This window comes from Gouania willdenowi, chromosome 4, assembly GCF_900634775.1.
Source record: "Gouania willdenowi chromosome 4, fGouWil2.1, whole genome shotgun sequence".
Lineage (NCBI taxonomy): Eukaryota > Metazoa > Chordata > Actinopteri > Blenniiformes > Gobiesocidae > Gouania > Gouania willdenowi.
This window is the reverse complement of record NC_041047.1, coordinates 19394680-19411405: the sequence shown is the minus strand read 5'-3', so window position 1 is coordinate 19411405 and position 16726 is coordinate 19394680. Positions and strand designations below refer to the sequence as shown.

Here is a 16726-nt window from a genome sequence, read left to right as displayed (position 1 = left end):
ATATCCAATAAATAAATTGTTTATTAAATAGGTGCAAATGTTTTAAAATATTCTGTAAAAAAACATTTATTGAGTCAGTTTTATTTAGCTTTCTCTGTAACTGTGTTGTGATGTGTACTTGTTAAAAATCAAGATTTTTGTCTCAGAATGACATACAGTTTTAATAAAAAATGAATAAATACACAATAATAAAACATAATGAAGACCTTACAGCATCCAGGTTGCCTTTGATCTCTTCTATGCGCCCAGCAAAGAACAAAAAGATCGATCCCTTCAAATAGAAAAAACACAGAGCTTTATGAAGAAGAAGTGGAAATTTACAACAACACACAGAATTTTCTCGAGACACACCTTGGGATACTTTTTCAAAAAAGGCTGCAGAAGTTTCTCTGCATCGTCAACGTCTCCCTCCCCAGTTCCTGCATAACGGTCGAGGCAGAACAACATAAAACTATTGTTGTTTGCGGTGGGAAAGAGTTTTCTGGTAAAGCACTGTGAGCAGTTCTTGCTTACCTAGTATGAAACTCATGAATGTGTGATAGCAAAGCAGTAGCATGTTGCACAAGAAGGACCTAATTGTGGTTTCTGCAGAACCATCCTGAAGCTGCTGGAGACCAAACTCCTGCACGCACACAATCCAAAAACTACTTTATATTTTACATAATCTAAACTGACTGTGAGGTTAGTTAGTTGATTAGAAACTAGCACAACAAACAAATTAGTGCATTAACATCCTGTGTCCAGTTGGTGTACACTGGAATAAAATCATGTTTAATTATTCCTTTTATTGAAAACAACAAGCACAGGGTAAAAGATGTAGACAAATCAGTTCTGAAATATTCTGAAATATTTACAAATATCTACTGTTTGTGTTGTGATACCTGAAATAAAACAACAGTGACTAATTTGTAAAGCCCAATAGTTATTGTGGTCAAAAAAACAGTCATAGGACAAGTAAGTACTCGTGTCTTCTGCTAAATCCGAGAAAAGCTTCCACAATAATCACTCATCTACAGTACCTCATGGTGAAACCACACACGTTTGTTACCCAGCCCGTACAGTATGTGTCAAAACATCTTCAACTAAATGACAACTTGTCAGACATAACAAGCTGGTACTTCCGTATACTCACTTTATTACCAGAGAAACCAACAAACTCCAGAAGCTTCAGCGTTCGTGTGGGCAACATGGAAATCATCTGAGGGAAGTAAAGAAGCAGCAGAGTTAAAAAAAAAACTATGAGCAGGATCTAAAGAGCATAACCATTAAGCAAAACCAGGAACCTCTATGTTTACAATAGCATTGAAGTACAAACGTTAAAAAAAAAAAAAAAAAAAATATATATATATATATATATATATATATAAAAACCAAAGTAAGTGGGTGGTTAAACTATATTTTTAAAGGTAGGGTGACATTCTCTAAAGCACATGTGTCAAACTCATGGCCCGGTAGCCAAATCTGGCCCTTAGGAGCATCAAATTCGGCCCACAGGAGAAAGTGAAAATGTGAATATAATATAATATAATATAATTCAGATATATTATCACTTCTGTAACCCCAGGGACTTATGCAGACTAAATGTATTATTCATTGATGCCACAGTCATACTGGTGGAGGCAAACTACAACTGTGACCACAGCTGCCCTGTTGTAGCCTGATTAAATCAATTTATACCAGTACATGACCAGCAACAACTACATTAAAAGTTATAAAGAGATTTTGGGAAAATTTCTTGTTGAGAGACACAACAAATCCTGGGACACACGCAGCTGTATTTAAATGTAAACTTCCTATTTTAAATCACAATCTCCTATTTCAAAGCTCAAAAAAGTGAACAGGATACAACTCCTGCCCCCAGATCAACCCAGCAAACTAAGGACTGTATAAGGATAAAACGAAGAGTTACAAATATATCTATGGTTCTATGAATCCCGAATGACCACCAGAGGCGGTGCTTTAAGCACTGAATATTCCCCTTCGCGCATGCGCAGTGCAAGTATGTAGACCAACAATGTCACCCGTGACCCCTGGATGACCCAGAGGAAGTTTATATCTTCCGGTATCACTCCAGGGTACTTTCCTACAGAATCTTCTCGCGAGCACACGAGGGTTCTGAGTGACAAAGAGCTCTGGCGGTCATTCAGGATTCATAGAACCATAGTTAAATTCGTAACTCTTCGTTCTATTTCATCCCTGCTGACCGCCAGAGGCGGTGCTTTAAGCACTGAATGACTTATACCAGAAAAGTTACGAAGAATCCTGCTTACCACCCCTCAGTGTCTAGGATCAGAGGACTCTGTACGAAGGACCACAGCCAATGGATGGGGTGTGGCTACATTCACCCAGTAGAATCTGGAGAAAGTGTCCGGCGATGCCCATGAGGCCGCAGCACAGATGTCCTCCAGGGGCACTCCCCTCAGGGCAGCCCATGACGTAGCAACACTCCTGGTAGTACACCAGATGGGATGAGACGGTTACTTGCCCGATATGCATGGGCAATCACATCGACAATCCAGTTGGACAGGCGCTGCTTGGAGACAGCACCACCCCTGTTAGGGCCACCATAACAAAGAAAGAGCTGATCAGACCCCCGAAAACCTACAGAAGCTGCAATGTAGGCTTCCAGGGCGCGCACTGGGCACAACAAGTCAGACTGAACCTCTGGCTCCACGGAAGAAGGGTTGAACCGTGCCAGCCGAATGGGCTGGTTGAGGTGAGCGCGAGACAGCACTTTAGGGAGAACAGCTGTGTTTGGCCACAGAGTGACTCCCGAGCCCTCCGAATTCCACCTCAGACATGTGTCGCTGATTGAAAGGGCGTGCAGCTCACTGACACGCTTCGCGGAGGAAATCGCCAGAAGGAATGCAGTCTTAAGGGTAACTCACTTCAGCATTGCTTGTGCCAAGGGCTCAAACAGTAGAAGGCGCAATGCCTCCAGCACCAGAGGAAGATCCCATGCTGGAGTCCTTGTGGCTCTCGGAGGATGCAACCTCCAAGCTCCTCTCAAGAAAAGGGACACCAGCTTGTGGCTACTAATCGTGCCATTGTCGACCATTACATGTCGGCAAGATATTGCTGCGACATAGATTCTCAGCGTTGAATGAGAAAGCCCTTTGTCCAAAAGGGACTGGAGGAAGTCCAGAATTGTTGGCACAGGGCAGTGCACAGGGTCCACCTCCCGCCTTATACACCAGTCGGAAAACAGTTTCCATCTGTTCTCATACTGGAGGCGAGTAGACGGCACTCTTGCATTTATTATATTATATCTAACTGGGTCGGCACAGATGCTCAGGAGCATCTCGGGCCCCCCAGTGGCCAAATGCATAGTTGAAGGAGTTGCAGATTGGGGTGCCAAATCCGCCCAGCCAGTTGGGACAGGAGATCCCTCCTGTCGGGAAGGTGCCACGGTGCGACCGTTGATCTGCCAAATAAGCGACTACTTACCTTGTCAGCGTGTGTCGTCGGGACCAAACACAGACCATATGCTGGGGGAGGCGGCGCTAACGCGGCCTGTGCCAACAGAGGTTGCTAATGGGTGAAGCTACCCAAACACTCACCGTCGCAGCTTCTGGAGGGCGAATGCACGCTGCTCCGACCAACCATGGTCACGGAGCTACTAGCGACGGCAGCTGTATGCACAATATTCCAGCAACTGCGTGCGAGAAGAAAAAAAGGAAAGTACTCTGGAGTGATACCGGAAGATATACAGTATAACTTCCTCTGGGTCATCCAGGGGTCACGGGTGACATTGTTGGTATACATACTCGCACTGCGCATGCGTGAAGGAGAATATTCAGTGCTTAAAGCACCGCCTCTGGCGGTCAGCAGGGATGAAATAGAACCTGCTCACCTCTCAGTCTAGCTGCTCCCAACTCATCTCTCTTTTTTAGCAATGGGATGAACACATTTATCCTTTAAAGGTGCAGTCTGCAACTCTTATAAAAGGGACTTTTTGTCATATTTGCTAAAGCTGTCATTATGTAAGAAAAGCTTCACATCAAACTAGTAGTTTGTGTGAAAAAAACAGGCTCATTGAGTCCCTCCTGCTGCTCCTGCAGCCTTTGGCAGACTGCCAGAATGCACCGCGACCAAGCAAAAAGAACCAATCAGAACCAGGATTGTGTTTGATGGGCTGACTGACAGCTGTTGCTCACAGTCCCTGCCCATTTCCCCGAAGGTAGAGCACCCGTCTTTTTTACAGTGTATGGTCTGGAGGAGTGGAAGATGGAATTGGTGACTTTTCTGCTTAAAAGGTAATTACTTCTGCTTGATTTACATTATGTTTGATTTGTAATTGTTACACCAGAACTCTGTCGAGCATGTGTTCATGTGTGCGCAGCAGCTTCCGTGTAGGTTGCTGTAAGTGACACTGTGTTGTTGCTGCTGCTGCTGATAAATTGGTGTGTGCACATTGAGAGAGAGAAGTGCTGAAATAATATGCTTTTAACAGAGCATGTTATATTACTGTGATGTTGCTGTCGGGTTAACGTTAGCTTTTTAGCTAATCTGAGGGAGGGACTTTAGAAAGTTTGGAGGCAGGGCAAGAGAGCAGCAGGGAGGGAGGGGGAGCAAGGGATCTGAGAGTTGCGGACTGCACCTTTAATCCACAGATTTCACATTTCATTATCCTTTTAAATTAAAGATTTGCTTTTTGCTGCACAGCCCTTTGCATTATTTCATAGTTCAATGACTCAAATTACACTAAGACTAAATTCAAACAAAAGCAAGATGACTAAAGTTTTTTGTTAAAAATTAAAACTTGGAAAAAATATGGTAGTTCTCATAAAGATATATCCCTCAATCTCACTATTACTTACAAGATTGAAGGCTCCCACTCCTAGCTTGACACCTCCTTCAAAATGTCCATGGTTATCACCATGAGTGTATCCAGAGGACCGCAGGACAGAATGAAGCTCTCTGAAAGTGTAGAAAAAAGAAATGTCATTAGAAAACCTGTAAATTGGAAAAAAAAAGTCAAATAAAGCACAAAAACAGGTATGGATGTAACCAGGGTTGGGGTCAATTATAATTGTAATCACAAAATCAATACAACTATGACGTAATTATAATTGTAATCAGAATTTAGTTCAGATAATTGACTTTGTAATTGGCATGAGCATTGTATAAAAACTGTAAATCAATATGTAATTAAACACAAACCTGGGGAACCATGTTACACTTCTATGACCTACACATATGTAGTTACAATTAATAAAATATGTTTTATATTAACTTTCCCCACTACCTGTCAGTTCTCTTGTGGATCATTCTTAAATCTAGGGGCATACTGACACCAAAAAGACTCAGACGCCCACACCAAAAATATTAATACCAAGGAAGCCTAACAAGGTAACCAGTAATGTGTTTTTGTGTATTTTACAGCTGATTTAAGAAAAGGGTTAAAACTGACCCGTTATCATAAGAGATGCTAACAAAAAGCTAACACAAGTTTTATGAGGTTGTTCATTTCAGGCTGTGATTATGATTAATTCAATTTGAACTTTAGTCACTGAGAACATATTTGTAGTAACTGACTTTCAGAAGACATAATAATTGTAATTTTATTTTGTAATTGGAAAAAATGGTGATCACCGTAGTCATAAATGAGTTGTAAATGAACATGGATAATTGAAGACACGTAATTGTAACTGAAAAATTGTAATGGAGCCCAACCCTGGATGTAACCGTATGTTTGATCTTGAGTCTTACTTGTAAGTCTGATAGCTGTTCCTCACTTTGATTCCCCCTTTGATGAAGCTAATCATGTTTTCATCCTGAGCACACACAGAGATTAAGGGTCAAGTCAAGTTTGTTCCATCTTTGCAGACTGTGATTTAGTATTCAAACTGACCTGAAGGAAGGTGAGCGCTGCCCTCTGCAGGAGACACTCAGCATAGCAAACCTCAGCGTGAAGTTCCTCTGTGAAGAAATGAAAGGTAAAAACAGTCACCTCTTAAACTCAGCCAATGAGTAACCCCCCCACCCCCCCACACACACACAGACTCAGATTCACATCATCCCACTGTATTCTTCCTGTTGTAACGGATCTACTGACCTTCTGTGAAGCTTTTGGAGAAGCTCGACTTCTTGCGGTGCCTGATGTTGAAAGCACAAAATAACATAAAACCATTAGCAGCTAAATCATTACAACAACATGATTCTGCTAGACGCTGCTTCACCCTACATTTCCTCTCTTATTCCTTATTCACATGCAAATCAGGTGACCTCAGCCTCACCCTGGTAAAAACAGGATGTTGTTACCACTGCTGCCACAACTTTACCAAGAAGCACAGCGACCACTTCTCTCACACAGATCTATGTGGCACAAAGCTAAGAAGAAGTCTGAGTCATGATGGATTCCCAGAAGGGCTTCATGACAAATGCACACAGATGTCCATGACATTTCTTAAACCAACAGATGACATAGGTTACTAACAGTGCCCAGTGTTCAAATAGTGCTACACTATGTGCTGTTGGATTAAATATTGATGCTCTTCGCATGAATTATTTATAATAATCAATTTTCTGTAGTCTGTTTGTTCTGTTTTGGGACACAGAGGAAGAATCAAAATATGTCAATTACTAACATATTATCTAATTTCTAATACATTTCATAAAGAGAGGAAAAAAAAGACCAAAAATACATAATAAGGTCATGAGAATACTGTATTGCTCTCTTTGTTACTGTGTGGAAATATGTACATAAGCAACATAAAACCATTATTTTTATTACAAAATAAGAGCAGTAAGAATTATTCACAAGCCAGATTATAGAAAGCACACAAGCAGTCTGTTTATTAAGTCAGGATTGTTAAAACCTAAAAAAAAACTTGATTGAGCTGCATTTACAGTTTTGTTTGTAGCTAAAAAAAAAAATAGAGAACTACTAGGACATTTACAAAAGTTTGTTTGTTTTTAGTTTAGAGGATGGGAACCACTGAAGGAAATTTAATTTCAAACATCAATTTGCATAAACAACCTTAAAGAAGATATGCATTTCTGTTGTTGGAGTCAAAATGTGGAATTCTTTACATAGCGAGATAAAAAGCAGTTTAAATGTATTTCAATTTAAAATAATGTACAAAAAGACACTCTGCAGACAATATGAACCTATTGTCTTAGAAGACTCTTCTTGTACATAGGCACATAAGTCCTTGAATTTGTTAATGCATTTATTCTTTTTTTTTTTTCAACGCTGTAATATCTTTCATATCAAATCAAATCAAGTTTTATTTCTAAAGCGCTTTACAACAACCAAAGTTGACCAAAGCGCTCTACACAATAATAAATACAATTTAAAAACAGCATAATATATGATTAAAAACAGACCATTATCACATGTAAAACAAGTGCCACAGAACTATATATCAAATGCCTTCCTAAACAGGTGAGTCTTTAGTTTTGCTTTGAACAGGGGCAGGTCTTTGATGGCATGTAACTCAAGCGGCAACGAGTTCAGGAGTTTTGGACCTTATCTCAGTGTGAACTTAGCAGACCAATTGTTTAATATTTGTGATTGAGTAAGGGGCAAGCAATATAAGAATGTTTTCTTCTTCCTGCTCCTTTCTGGACAGCAAATGTAACAAAGTTCAATATTCCTGGTGAAAAAAAATGTGATCTTTACCATGACAGATTAAAAATAAATGAAATCAAATGAAACAAATAAATGTGTGTAAGTGCATCTGAACACCGTTTTAAACTATTAACTATTTGAAAGTAGTTTGGTCTCTGGTGATATCTGAGAGATGTTGCAGCAGTTTACATGTATAAATAAGGGGAATACTATATCCTGTCCTTGAGTCAGGTGTTAAATTCCAACACAAATCAATAAAAAAATCTACAATGACAAAGACCATTGACGAAAATGCATGGTGGCCTCTGGGATGACCAATGACGATACGTTTGGCCTCATCTTGGACAAGCTCCTGCTACAGGCACAGTACAAAGTCATTGGTCACGCCATATTGCCAAATTGTATTTATCAAAGTGTTTATCTGAGATAGACAAAATCAGACCAGGTTGAAGGGACGGAGGAGACTCACCGCTGACAGACAACCTGTGCTTCCTTCATGGTATTTCCCGCAGTCATAATGTGTTGGGGGTCAAAGGTCATCATGGCCTGCATTTCTAGAATAGTGGCATAAGTGAGAGCGTGGTACATGCTGTCTTTGGCCCTGTGGAAAAAACAACAAAGGAGACAACACGCAATAGTTGTAAATTCTACTGGAGATTAAAAAAAAGTCGCTTTTGTCTGTTGACAGAACAAAACACTTTAAGGTGATTTAGAGAGGACAATAAATCCACACATTGGACACACTCAGAAAAAAAGAAGAAGTGATCACCAAACATTGGCAAGTATCCCTTGTCATGAAAATAAAAACACACTGTCACATGTAAAAACAAACAGAATGTGCGTCTGGTATTTGGTGTGTCACGTCACACCCTCTGTTTAAATAGAGCTGTGCTCTAATGGCTTTGAATGTGATAAGGCCAGATGAGCTCTGTGTGACAAATCTGTGCACCAGATGTTCTCGTTGAACCAGTTTTAAAAAATTAAAAGCTTGTCATTCCACTTTTAAAGCATTCTGCCAGCTAAGGATTCAACACTAGTGAACTCACAATAAAATATCCTATTAAAAGTCTTACTTCATATTACTACCAGCTAATGAATTGGTTTGAACTATTTGTAATGTTTTTTGTGTAATATTTGGATACAAAAATACATGCATACAAAAGCATATTTTTAGGTACATAAAGGCAGGGGTGTGTGCAGACAGGAATGCCATGTGTCAGCATGACTGGTATTTCAGTGCTGCTGCTGCTCACCATAGACCAGCTCATGTGATCGACCTCTGCAATCCTCCACTAACATTAAGCTGGGTGTCTTTCACAGCATTCACTGACCATTATTGTCTAAACATATTTCCTCAGTCAAATGAAAACAGAACACGCATTAAACTGACATAGAATTTTAAAGGATATTATGTGAGAAATGAGAATGCGTCACAAAACTGAGATCAGAAGAAGAGTAGCAGACACAGTTTGCATAAAGTCAATGTTTTTAATCTCTCGTTTCCTGTAATTCATTCTTAAAGGTCCCACGTCACGCTATTTTTCACCCATCTCCATTTTAGAACAAATGCAGATGGGAAGAACCCCAAAAACATAGTATTTGAGGTTTATTTTCCCAAACTCACCTGTTTTCTAGAGTTTTAGCCGCTGAAAAGTCACTTTCTGAGCAACTCTACACAAACAGGCTGATTTGTGGCCTACTTATGCATATTCATGAGTGGCCGTGTCTATAGACAGGATACTGACTTCTTCATCCCCGCACAGTGACGTAGGGCCAGAGGACGGCCCACCCTCCTCCCACCCAGTCCGTAGCTGAGCTCATGCTGCTTCATAAACACGAGACAGAGCGTGGGGGCGGGGCGTTCAGCGGTACATACATAGACTGTAGGAAATACATACATAGCACTGTGCGAAAGACACTGAAATGCTCACCTTCGTGGGCGTGTGTGTTTACATGTCAATAACGGCAGAGAGCTTCCCGGAGACATGGCTTCTCCAGCTCAGTGCCGCGTCAAATTCGTCGTAAAAGTGGGAACGCGTCATCAAATTGGAGCGAGGTGTTTGGGCTCACCCTGCAGTAAGAAAGGAGCAAATCACCCTCTAACTAACGATTGAGGGAATCAATGAAAAAAAACACTTTAGGCATGTGTATGAAGCCCAAAAAGCACTTTTGTGATGTTTAAAGCACAGAAAAGTCAGTTTAGAAATAATACAGACAATGAATCAGACCTAATCGTAGGGTGCCAAACTAATTAGTTTTAGCTGTGTTTAAGAATGATGGGCGTTTCAAATAGTTAAATACAGAAAGTGAGTCAGATCTCACTGATACAAACCCATAGCACATCACATTTCCCTCACTGCCCTATATATAAAGCAAAAGAGGAGCGGCTGAGTAATTTCATTAAGTGTAGCTCTTTATGAAATTACAGAGGAGTTGAGAAAATATGTCTGAAAGTACTTTATCAGATATTTGGAGGAAAGTTGTGTTCTCATCAAACATCAAGTTTGAGCCATTGCAATGTAAGGTTTGTTTCTACCCTCTTCCCGATCTTTTAATTGAACAGCTTCGAGGAAAGATGACAAGAGTAATTCTATTTCTGTGTATATTTATTCTGTTAGTCACAAGTAAAATTTTGCAGCAGGCCTGCCAACAAACAAATCCAAATGGTCCCAAATTTCTGATTTTAATTTTTAAAAAAAGGCCTGGCTTTAACTACACTCACACAACGAATGATGTCACCTATGTAAGATGAAGAAACTACTAGCACAATACATGAATTTACTGTAATTTAGCTACTTTTGTACCTTGTGTTTGAAATAAGTAACACTGTTACAGCTAATGAAATCTAACCTAATTAGATACTGGTGTTTTTACTTTATAAGCCTAAATGGTTTATTTATAAGTTTTACAATAAAATGCACAAACAACTGTAACTTTAGCTGTAATTGATCATTGAAATTAACCACAGAGTGGTAACAGCTCGAGGATATGTCACAACACTTAAGAACACAAGCCACACAGATTCAGAGAGAACATGCAAATCTCACATAAAAAGGACTCTGCCCTGTTCCACGGCTTGCTTGTGTGCAGCATTTTTTTAAAGTAGGCTGTTGTGTGATTGTTGATGGGATGGAAATTGGTTACAGTGTCGTGTTTCCTATTGTGTAATCGTTCTCACAGCACACACCTCTGCTGATGTGGCTTTAGTTGCTTGAAGTGGCTCTTCATAGGGATCTTTCTTCATTTGGTTTACTCAAGGCTTTGTGTTTCTGATCACACCTTTACACACTTCACTCCCTCACTCTCTGTGTTTTAATAATAGCAATACCAACTGGTGGAGAGGTTTGCTTTAAGTTGAATTACTTTTCAACCTAATCAAACCAATGACTGGTGACATTTCTTTGGATGTGTGTGTTCAAGTTTGTTAAAATAAGCCGACACCTTAAGACAGTGGTCCGCTAATGGTTTTTAAGAAAATAAATATCAACTTGCTGTAATACATAAAATGTCATTTTAAGCTATTACTGGTACGCAAAACAACTTGGTTGGAGTACCGTGAATTTGTGTCTTCTTCAAAGCTGTTTGATTTGAAAGTGAAAGTAAACTTTAACAAAAATGCAGAAATGATTTGAGTCAACTTCCTCTTCTTAGAGATTAGTAACATAACGTCTTCGTGTGGGCTGCCCTACTCAGAGTTCCTCCCTTGTGACAGAGCTTTTCACCCTATCACTAAGGTCCTGCCAACCTGCAGAGGAAACTCATTTTGGTCGTATTTGAGACCTTGTTCTTTTGGTCATGATTCACATTTAATGACCATAGGTGAGGGTGGGAACGAAGACTGTCTGGTAAATTGAGAGCAAACCACCTCTTTTTGGTCAAGAACCATGGCCTTAGATTTAGAGGTGGTGATTCTCAACCCAGTCGCTTCACAGTGAGCTGCAAACTGCCCCAATGCATGCTGAAGTTCCTGGCTTAAAGGAACCAACAGGACAACATCATCTGCAAAAATCAGAGACGATATGCTGTGATACCCAAACCAGACACACTATGGTCCTTGGCTACGCCTATAGATTAACTTTATAAAAATAATCAACAATAGCAGTAACAAAGGGTAGCAACATGCCAACAAACCTACAAAGCTATGTGAAGCAAAGAATGCACCATGTGGAAGGATTTACAACTAAAAAAATCAAGTTAAATGACACATACCTCTGTAAATATGAATAACTTTAGGCCAGCAGAGGCTTTGTTGGCCTTCACTGTCCACTGCTGTCTAAAACACAGTTCAGTTTAGACCACTTGTTTAAAACTGGGGTACTCCTAGGGATACATGAGCATATTAAGGGGGTACTCAGACAGATTTAACAAATAATTAAAAACCGATGGGAAATGTTGCTCGTTCGTTTTTGGCTTTTTTTTAATTTATTTTTTTTAGCAAAGTCACCACAAACTACCAGTAATATTGCTATATAAATTACTATATTTTCCTGTCATTTATTTAAACAGGATTATTTTATGCTGTAGAGGCCATTTTATCACACTTCTGGCGATATGAGACAATAATTACAGTAGCTACATTTCACAAAAGAAACCCTATTTATTTACAATTGAAGTAATCAAATATAAGTTGCATGATACATTCTTTTAATATAATTTACACTTTGCACACATTGTTTTGAATTTGTAGATTAAGCCTTAGGAAACCAATGTTTGAGACACATTTATGGGGTTTATGAGAGCCCGCTGTTCCACATATAAAAAAGCATATGAAATTATGGAAATGACACTTATGATATGAAGATGGGGTACACATGATTTGACAAAAATGCAAAGGAGGTACATGGGACAAAAAAGATTGGGAACCACTGGTTTAGATGCCACACTCATCTCATTTGTATGCTTCAGCTTATCACTTCAAAGTCAAAACAAAGACTTTAAGTTCCACATTTCTAAAGCTGATGGCTTTTAGTAAACTAACAAATTAAAATTAACAATCACTCCTTCATTAGATGGATTAGGTCATTTGATGGCAATATTTATTAGATGTTTTTGCATTAGAGGTTAAAGACTGTAATTTTGAATCCTATTTTGTATTACAAAAAATACATTAATCTATTTTCCTCCATTTATTCATCAAAAGGTTGTTTTTTTTAATGATTTTGGCCCAGCAAGATAAATGAGCACCGGTTATCTTTCGAGGAACAAAGACAAAGACTAACTTTTCTACTCTTATTGCACAAAAAGACATTGTATCTGAAGATTATGAACAAAAGAGTTGAAGCAGACAGGAGCCTCTTATACTTGAACCTGAATTTACAGCAACTGTGGACAGAATGAAATGGGGCAAGAATGTGATCCACAGCCCAAAAGAAAACATCCAGAGGGTTTAAAAAAGCAACAGTGTGATGATACTTCTGATAATAGAGCAATATTATGTAGTAGACAAAAGATTAACCTGATGACATCGTGTTGGAGTACAATGCTGTAGGTAACATGAAAAACTAAAGCAGGTCAGAAACAACCTAAACCTGCCCTGAAGGAGAAACAGGCATTCTGCTCTGATCTGTTACTGTACCAGAGACTGAATCTTATGATCTGAAATTAACTGTTTTTTTTTTGTTTTGTTTTTTAGAAACTTTATTTCCCACAGTGATGGCCCAGAGATTTGAACCAGAAACCCTCCAATTACAAGCTTGATTCTTTAACCACTAGGCCACCACTACCCTAAAGAATATTGTGAGGTTAATCATAGCAGAAACCTGGTTATTCTAGCCTCGGATTAGACACGTTGTGTTGCATTGGTGCCATTCCCAAGCTTGGATAAATACGTATGGAGGGATACATCAAAAAAGATATCCAGGATAAACATTTTAGATCATTCTAAAATGTGGACGATGAATACAATAAAAAAAAAAACAACCTGATTTTAAACAACAAAAAGTTTCACACTCCTTAAAAGTTACTGATGGATTCCTACAACAAGATCAAAAGACTTTTCTTTTGAATGAGAAATAATCAAAACAATATTTAAAAGGAAAATGTATGATCATAATTTTGACATGTTTTTTTTCTCCATTGAACCATAGAATAAACCCTGTTCAGTAGGCATTATATTTGTTCAATTTCATTTCAGGGTAATTATTTCCTCAACAATAAAATCTACATGTTAAAGCTTTGACTATTATCTGTGGAAAATGACCAATGTTTTTACACATTCTGCAAAAACGTGCACAGGAAATGCAGTGCAGATATTGAGCACACGTATGCACACGTTCACAACTACAATAATCATTGTTTTTGCAACTACTCAAGCTGCAACAAATCTACGATCTTTGATTTTGGGTATTTGAAAGAAACTGGATTGACTTCAAAGACACTTTGAGAAAAGATGCAAACTGTATTGAAATCTTTTGGAGCTTAAACCCACAACCTTCTAACTGTGAGGCAGCTACATTACAGAGATCACCGGCCTCTTCAGTGCCCCTCATTAACCAGTGGAAAACATCTCAAACAAAATAAGTAAAAACCATGGTTCCTGATCATTTTAACTATATTAAAATGTAAAGTTGAATAAAAGGCCATTTTATGTTGTCTAAAAAAAACAACAAATACCAACTGGCCACACAGTTAAACCTTTCTCAGCTAAACTTTGACATCATACACAGAAACTTCCTGCCACAGAACAAAGACAAAACAAAGTAGAGCAGCTCCTACGCCGACAGGCAGGCGAGGTGTTTGCATCATTACATAAATACATTGAAAGCATAAATCCGGGTGAGGACAGCAGCCGGATCTGCCCAAGATGCAGATTGTGTTCTTACTTGCTCCTGAGTCGAGACTGCGCCTCTTCAAAATCATTTTGGAGGAACAGATCCAAGGCGGCCATGCAGTCCTCCAGATCCACAGACAGGTTGGAGCGTGAGCACCTGCAGGACAAACAGGACATGAATGTCTTACTTTATGGTGGGATGGCTCTCACGGTGTTTGCATATTAGTTTTTAATTCAGGCATTGCAGGGCATTGAAGAAGCCTATGTGTTCTAACATCATTTATCTTGTTTATCTTTAACAAAAGCCAAAATGTGGTTTCATGATTAATTTATAAAAGCAAAAAAAGGAGAAACATATAAAGGGGGAAGGCTTATAACATTTTTAAAAGATGAAACCAACAAAAAAAGTCCTCACAAAAGTAGGCTACTATTTCCAAATAAAAATACAGGTTTGAGTACGAGACGTGGTCTTAGCAATTGTTAAAATCTGTTCACTTTCATTCACCCAACAAACAATTTAACATAAAATGTTCAACTGATTACTTTCAAACCAATCATATGAGCTAATTCAGCTAAATTCAGCTCTCACAAGCTCCCACATGTGAAATCCTAAAGTCAAATTAAGAGTGGAGTCGTCTGCTACCAAAAGAAAACTAACACCCATACTAACAAACATTCAGAGAGAACTTTCAAAATCCATTCAGAAAGAACCAAACCTGGATCACACTCAAAAACTTTTCACTGAGAGTTAGTAATATGTTTCACCTAAAAGCCTCTGACTACACACTCTTTTCTTTATATATATATATATATATATATATATATATATATATATATATATATACACACACACAGGACCTCTGCTCCTTTTCTTGGCTCTGTATAAGAGCTTTAGAAATCCATGAGTGTGACGCAACTTTTCAGCCAAACAGAGATCATTTTATAGAGTAAAAACATCAGAAACATCAGAAAAATCTCCAGTAACACAAGATAAAGTCCCTACATTTCTCATAAGTCTCTATTGAGAAAAATGTCACTATGGGCTCCACAGTTGTGCTCATTCATGAGGATACCGTTTTCTATACAAGTCTCACAATTCTACATACTGCGGCTTTAAGAAAGGAAAGGAAGCCTGCATAACAAATTACATGAAATACTGCATTGTTCATATACAGATACCTTTAACATGTTGCTTGTTTTATAGATCCAATGGTCTGTAAGCTATTGTATCAGTTTAACAAAGATTTATTACTATCTGAGATTGTTCTTCCCTCTTTGTAAAATGAAAGAGCTGACGTGGACTTTTGTCTAGCTGCACTACAGAGCACATAAACAGGTAATAAATAGAAAGCTGAAGCTGGTCAGAAAGACTCTGACATTTATTAAAGATTCTGAGCAATTACACATCCCATCCCCCAACAATTTTATGAAAAACACAAGCACTGCATTACAGATAAAGAACAAATAGGCCTGGTGTGTGACCATAACATGGTTTTGTCTTCATTATATGGTGCACATGACCCTCACGTGTTGCGTGGGTATAGTGAATTGAGTCATGTCTGAGGATTTTTCCATTGGTAGAAGTTTGATTTCACTGCATTGTTGTGGAAAACTGTGTTGTATAGCAGTGTGAGAAAACCTATCAGCGTGGGCAGTTTGAGTGTTCATGAATGTTTCACACCATTACGTAGAGTACCTTATTTTTACTGGTTGTACAATGAGTTGCATGGGTTATGATTCATGTACAATTAGACAAATGCTTTTTCTATGTTTCAGCACAGTTTTAGTGCTTTAAAGTTGGACAGATTTAAAAACAACCAGGCAGGTTGCAAATAAATGTTGAACTTTCAGGTCAAATTGATTTCCCATCATGTACAAATATTTAAAGATGATCCATGATATAATATAATATATATATATATATATATATATATATATATATATATATATATATATATATATATATTTCTAGACAATGGAGAGCAATTGGAGCATGGATTTAATGTCATGCCACATCACCAGCAGTCAGCAGCAAACACTCAGCAGACACAGACGTATAGAGAAACCCCAGGAATGTGTGTAACTGTGCTGACTTATAGAGCTGACATTCCTATCATTAGAAACACAGTGGAGCTGTAAGATCATCCCATAGCCATCATCTCTATGTCCAAAGAGCACACACAGAGCTCTGCAGTTCTGGCTATAATGACATGCAGGTGACCGTCCCGTTAGCATATGACCAGCAGCGTGCTGAACTGCACAACAACAGCAGAAGAAAGAAAAAACACAATAACACACACATTATTATCATTCTGTGTGTGTCGCCTAACACAAGTGTGAATAGGACTGTTCTTCTATCTATAAATTAGTTTCTACAGAAT

The 16726-nt window shown here is 38.6% G+C and overlaps 1 protein-coding gene across 2 annotated transcripts in view; it reads right to left on the bottom strand.

Moving 5' to 3' along the window:
• The window catches only part of ttc39a (tetratricopeptide repeat domain 39A), a 40038-nt gene that overhangs the window by 11845 nt on the left and 11467 nt on the right, over positions 1-16726 (bottom strand). For both annotated transcript variants that reach the window (XM_028444124.1, XM_028444125.1), the window contains 10 exons: positions 14398-14502; positions 8046-8177; positions 6059-6099; positions 5855-5922; positions 5713-5777; positions 4821-4920; positions 1133-1198; positions 514-622; positions 352-419; positions 212-271 (listed from right to left, as the gene is read on the bottom strand). In XM_028444124.1, the coding sequence (XP_028299925.1) occupies positions 212-271; positions 352-419; positions 514-622; positions 1133-1198; positions 4821-4920; positions 5713-5777; positions 5855-5922; positions 6059-6099; positions 8046-8177; positions 14398-14502 (814 nt within the window). The remainder of the gene's footprint in view (positions 1-211; positions 272-351; positions 420-513; positions 623-1132; positions 1199-4820; positions 4921-5712; positions 5778-5854; positions 5923-6058; positions 6100-8045; positions 8178-14397; positions 14503-16726) is intronic.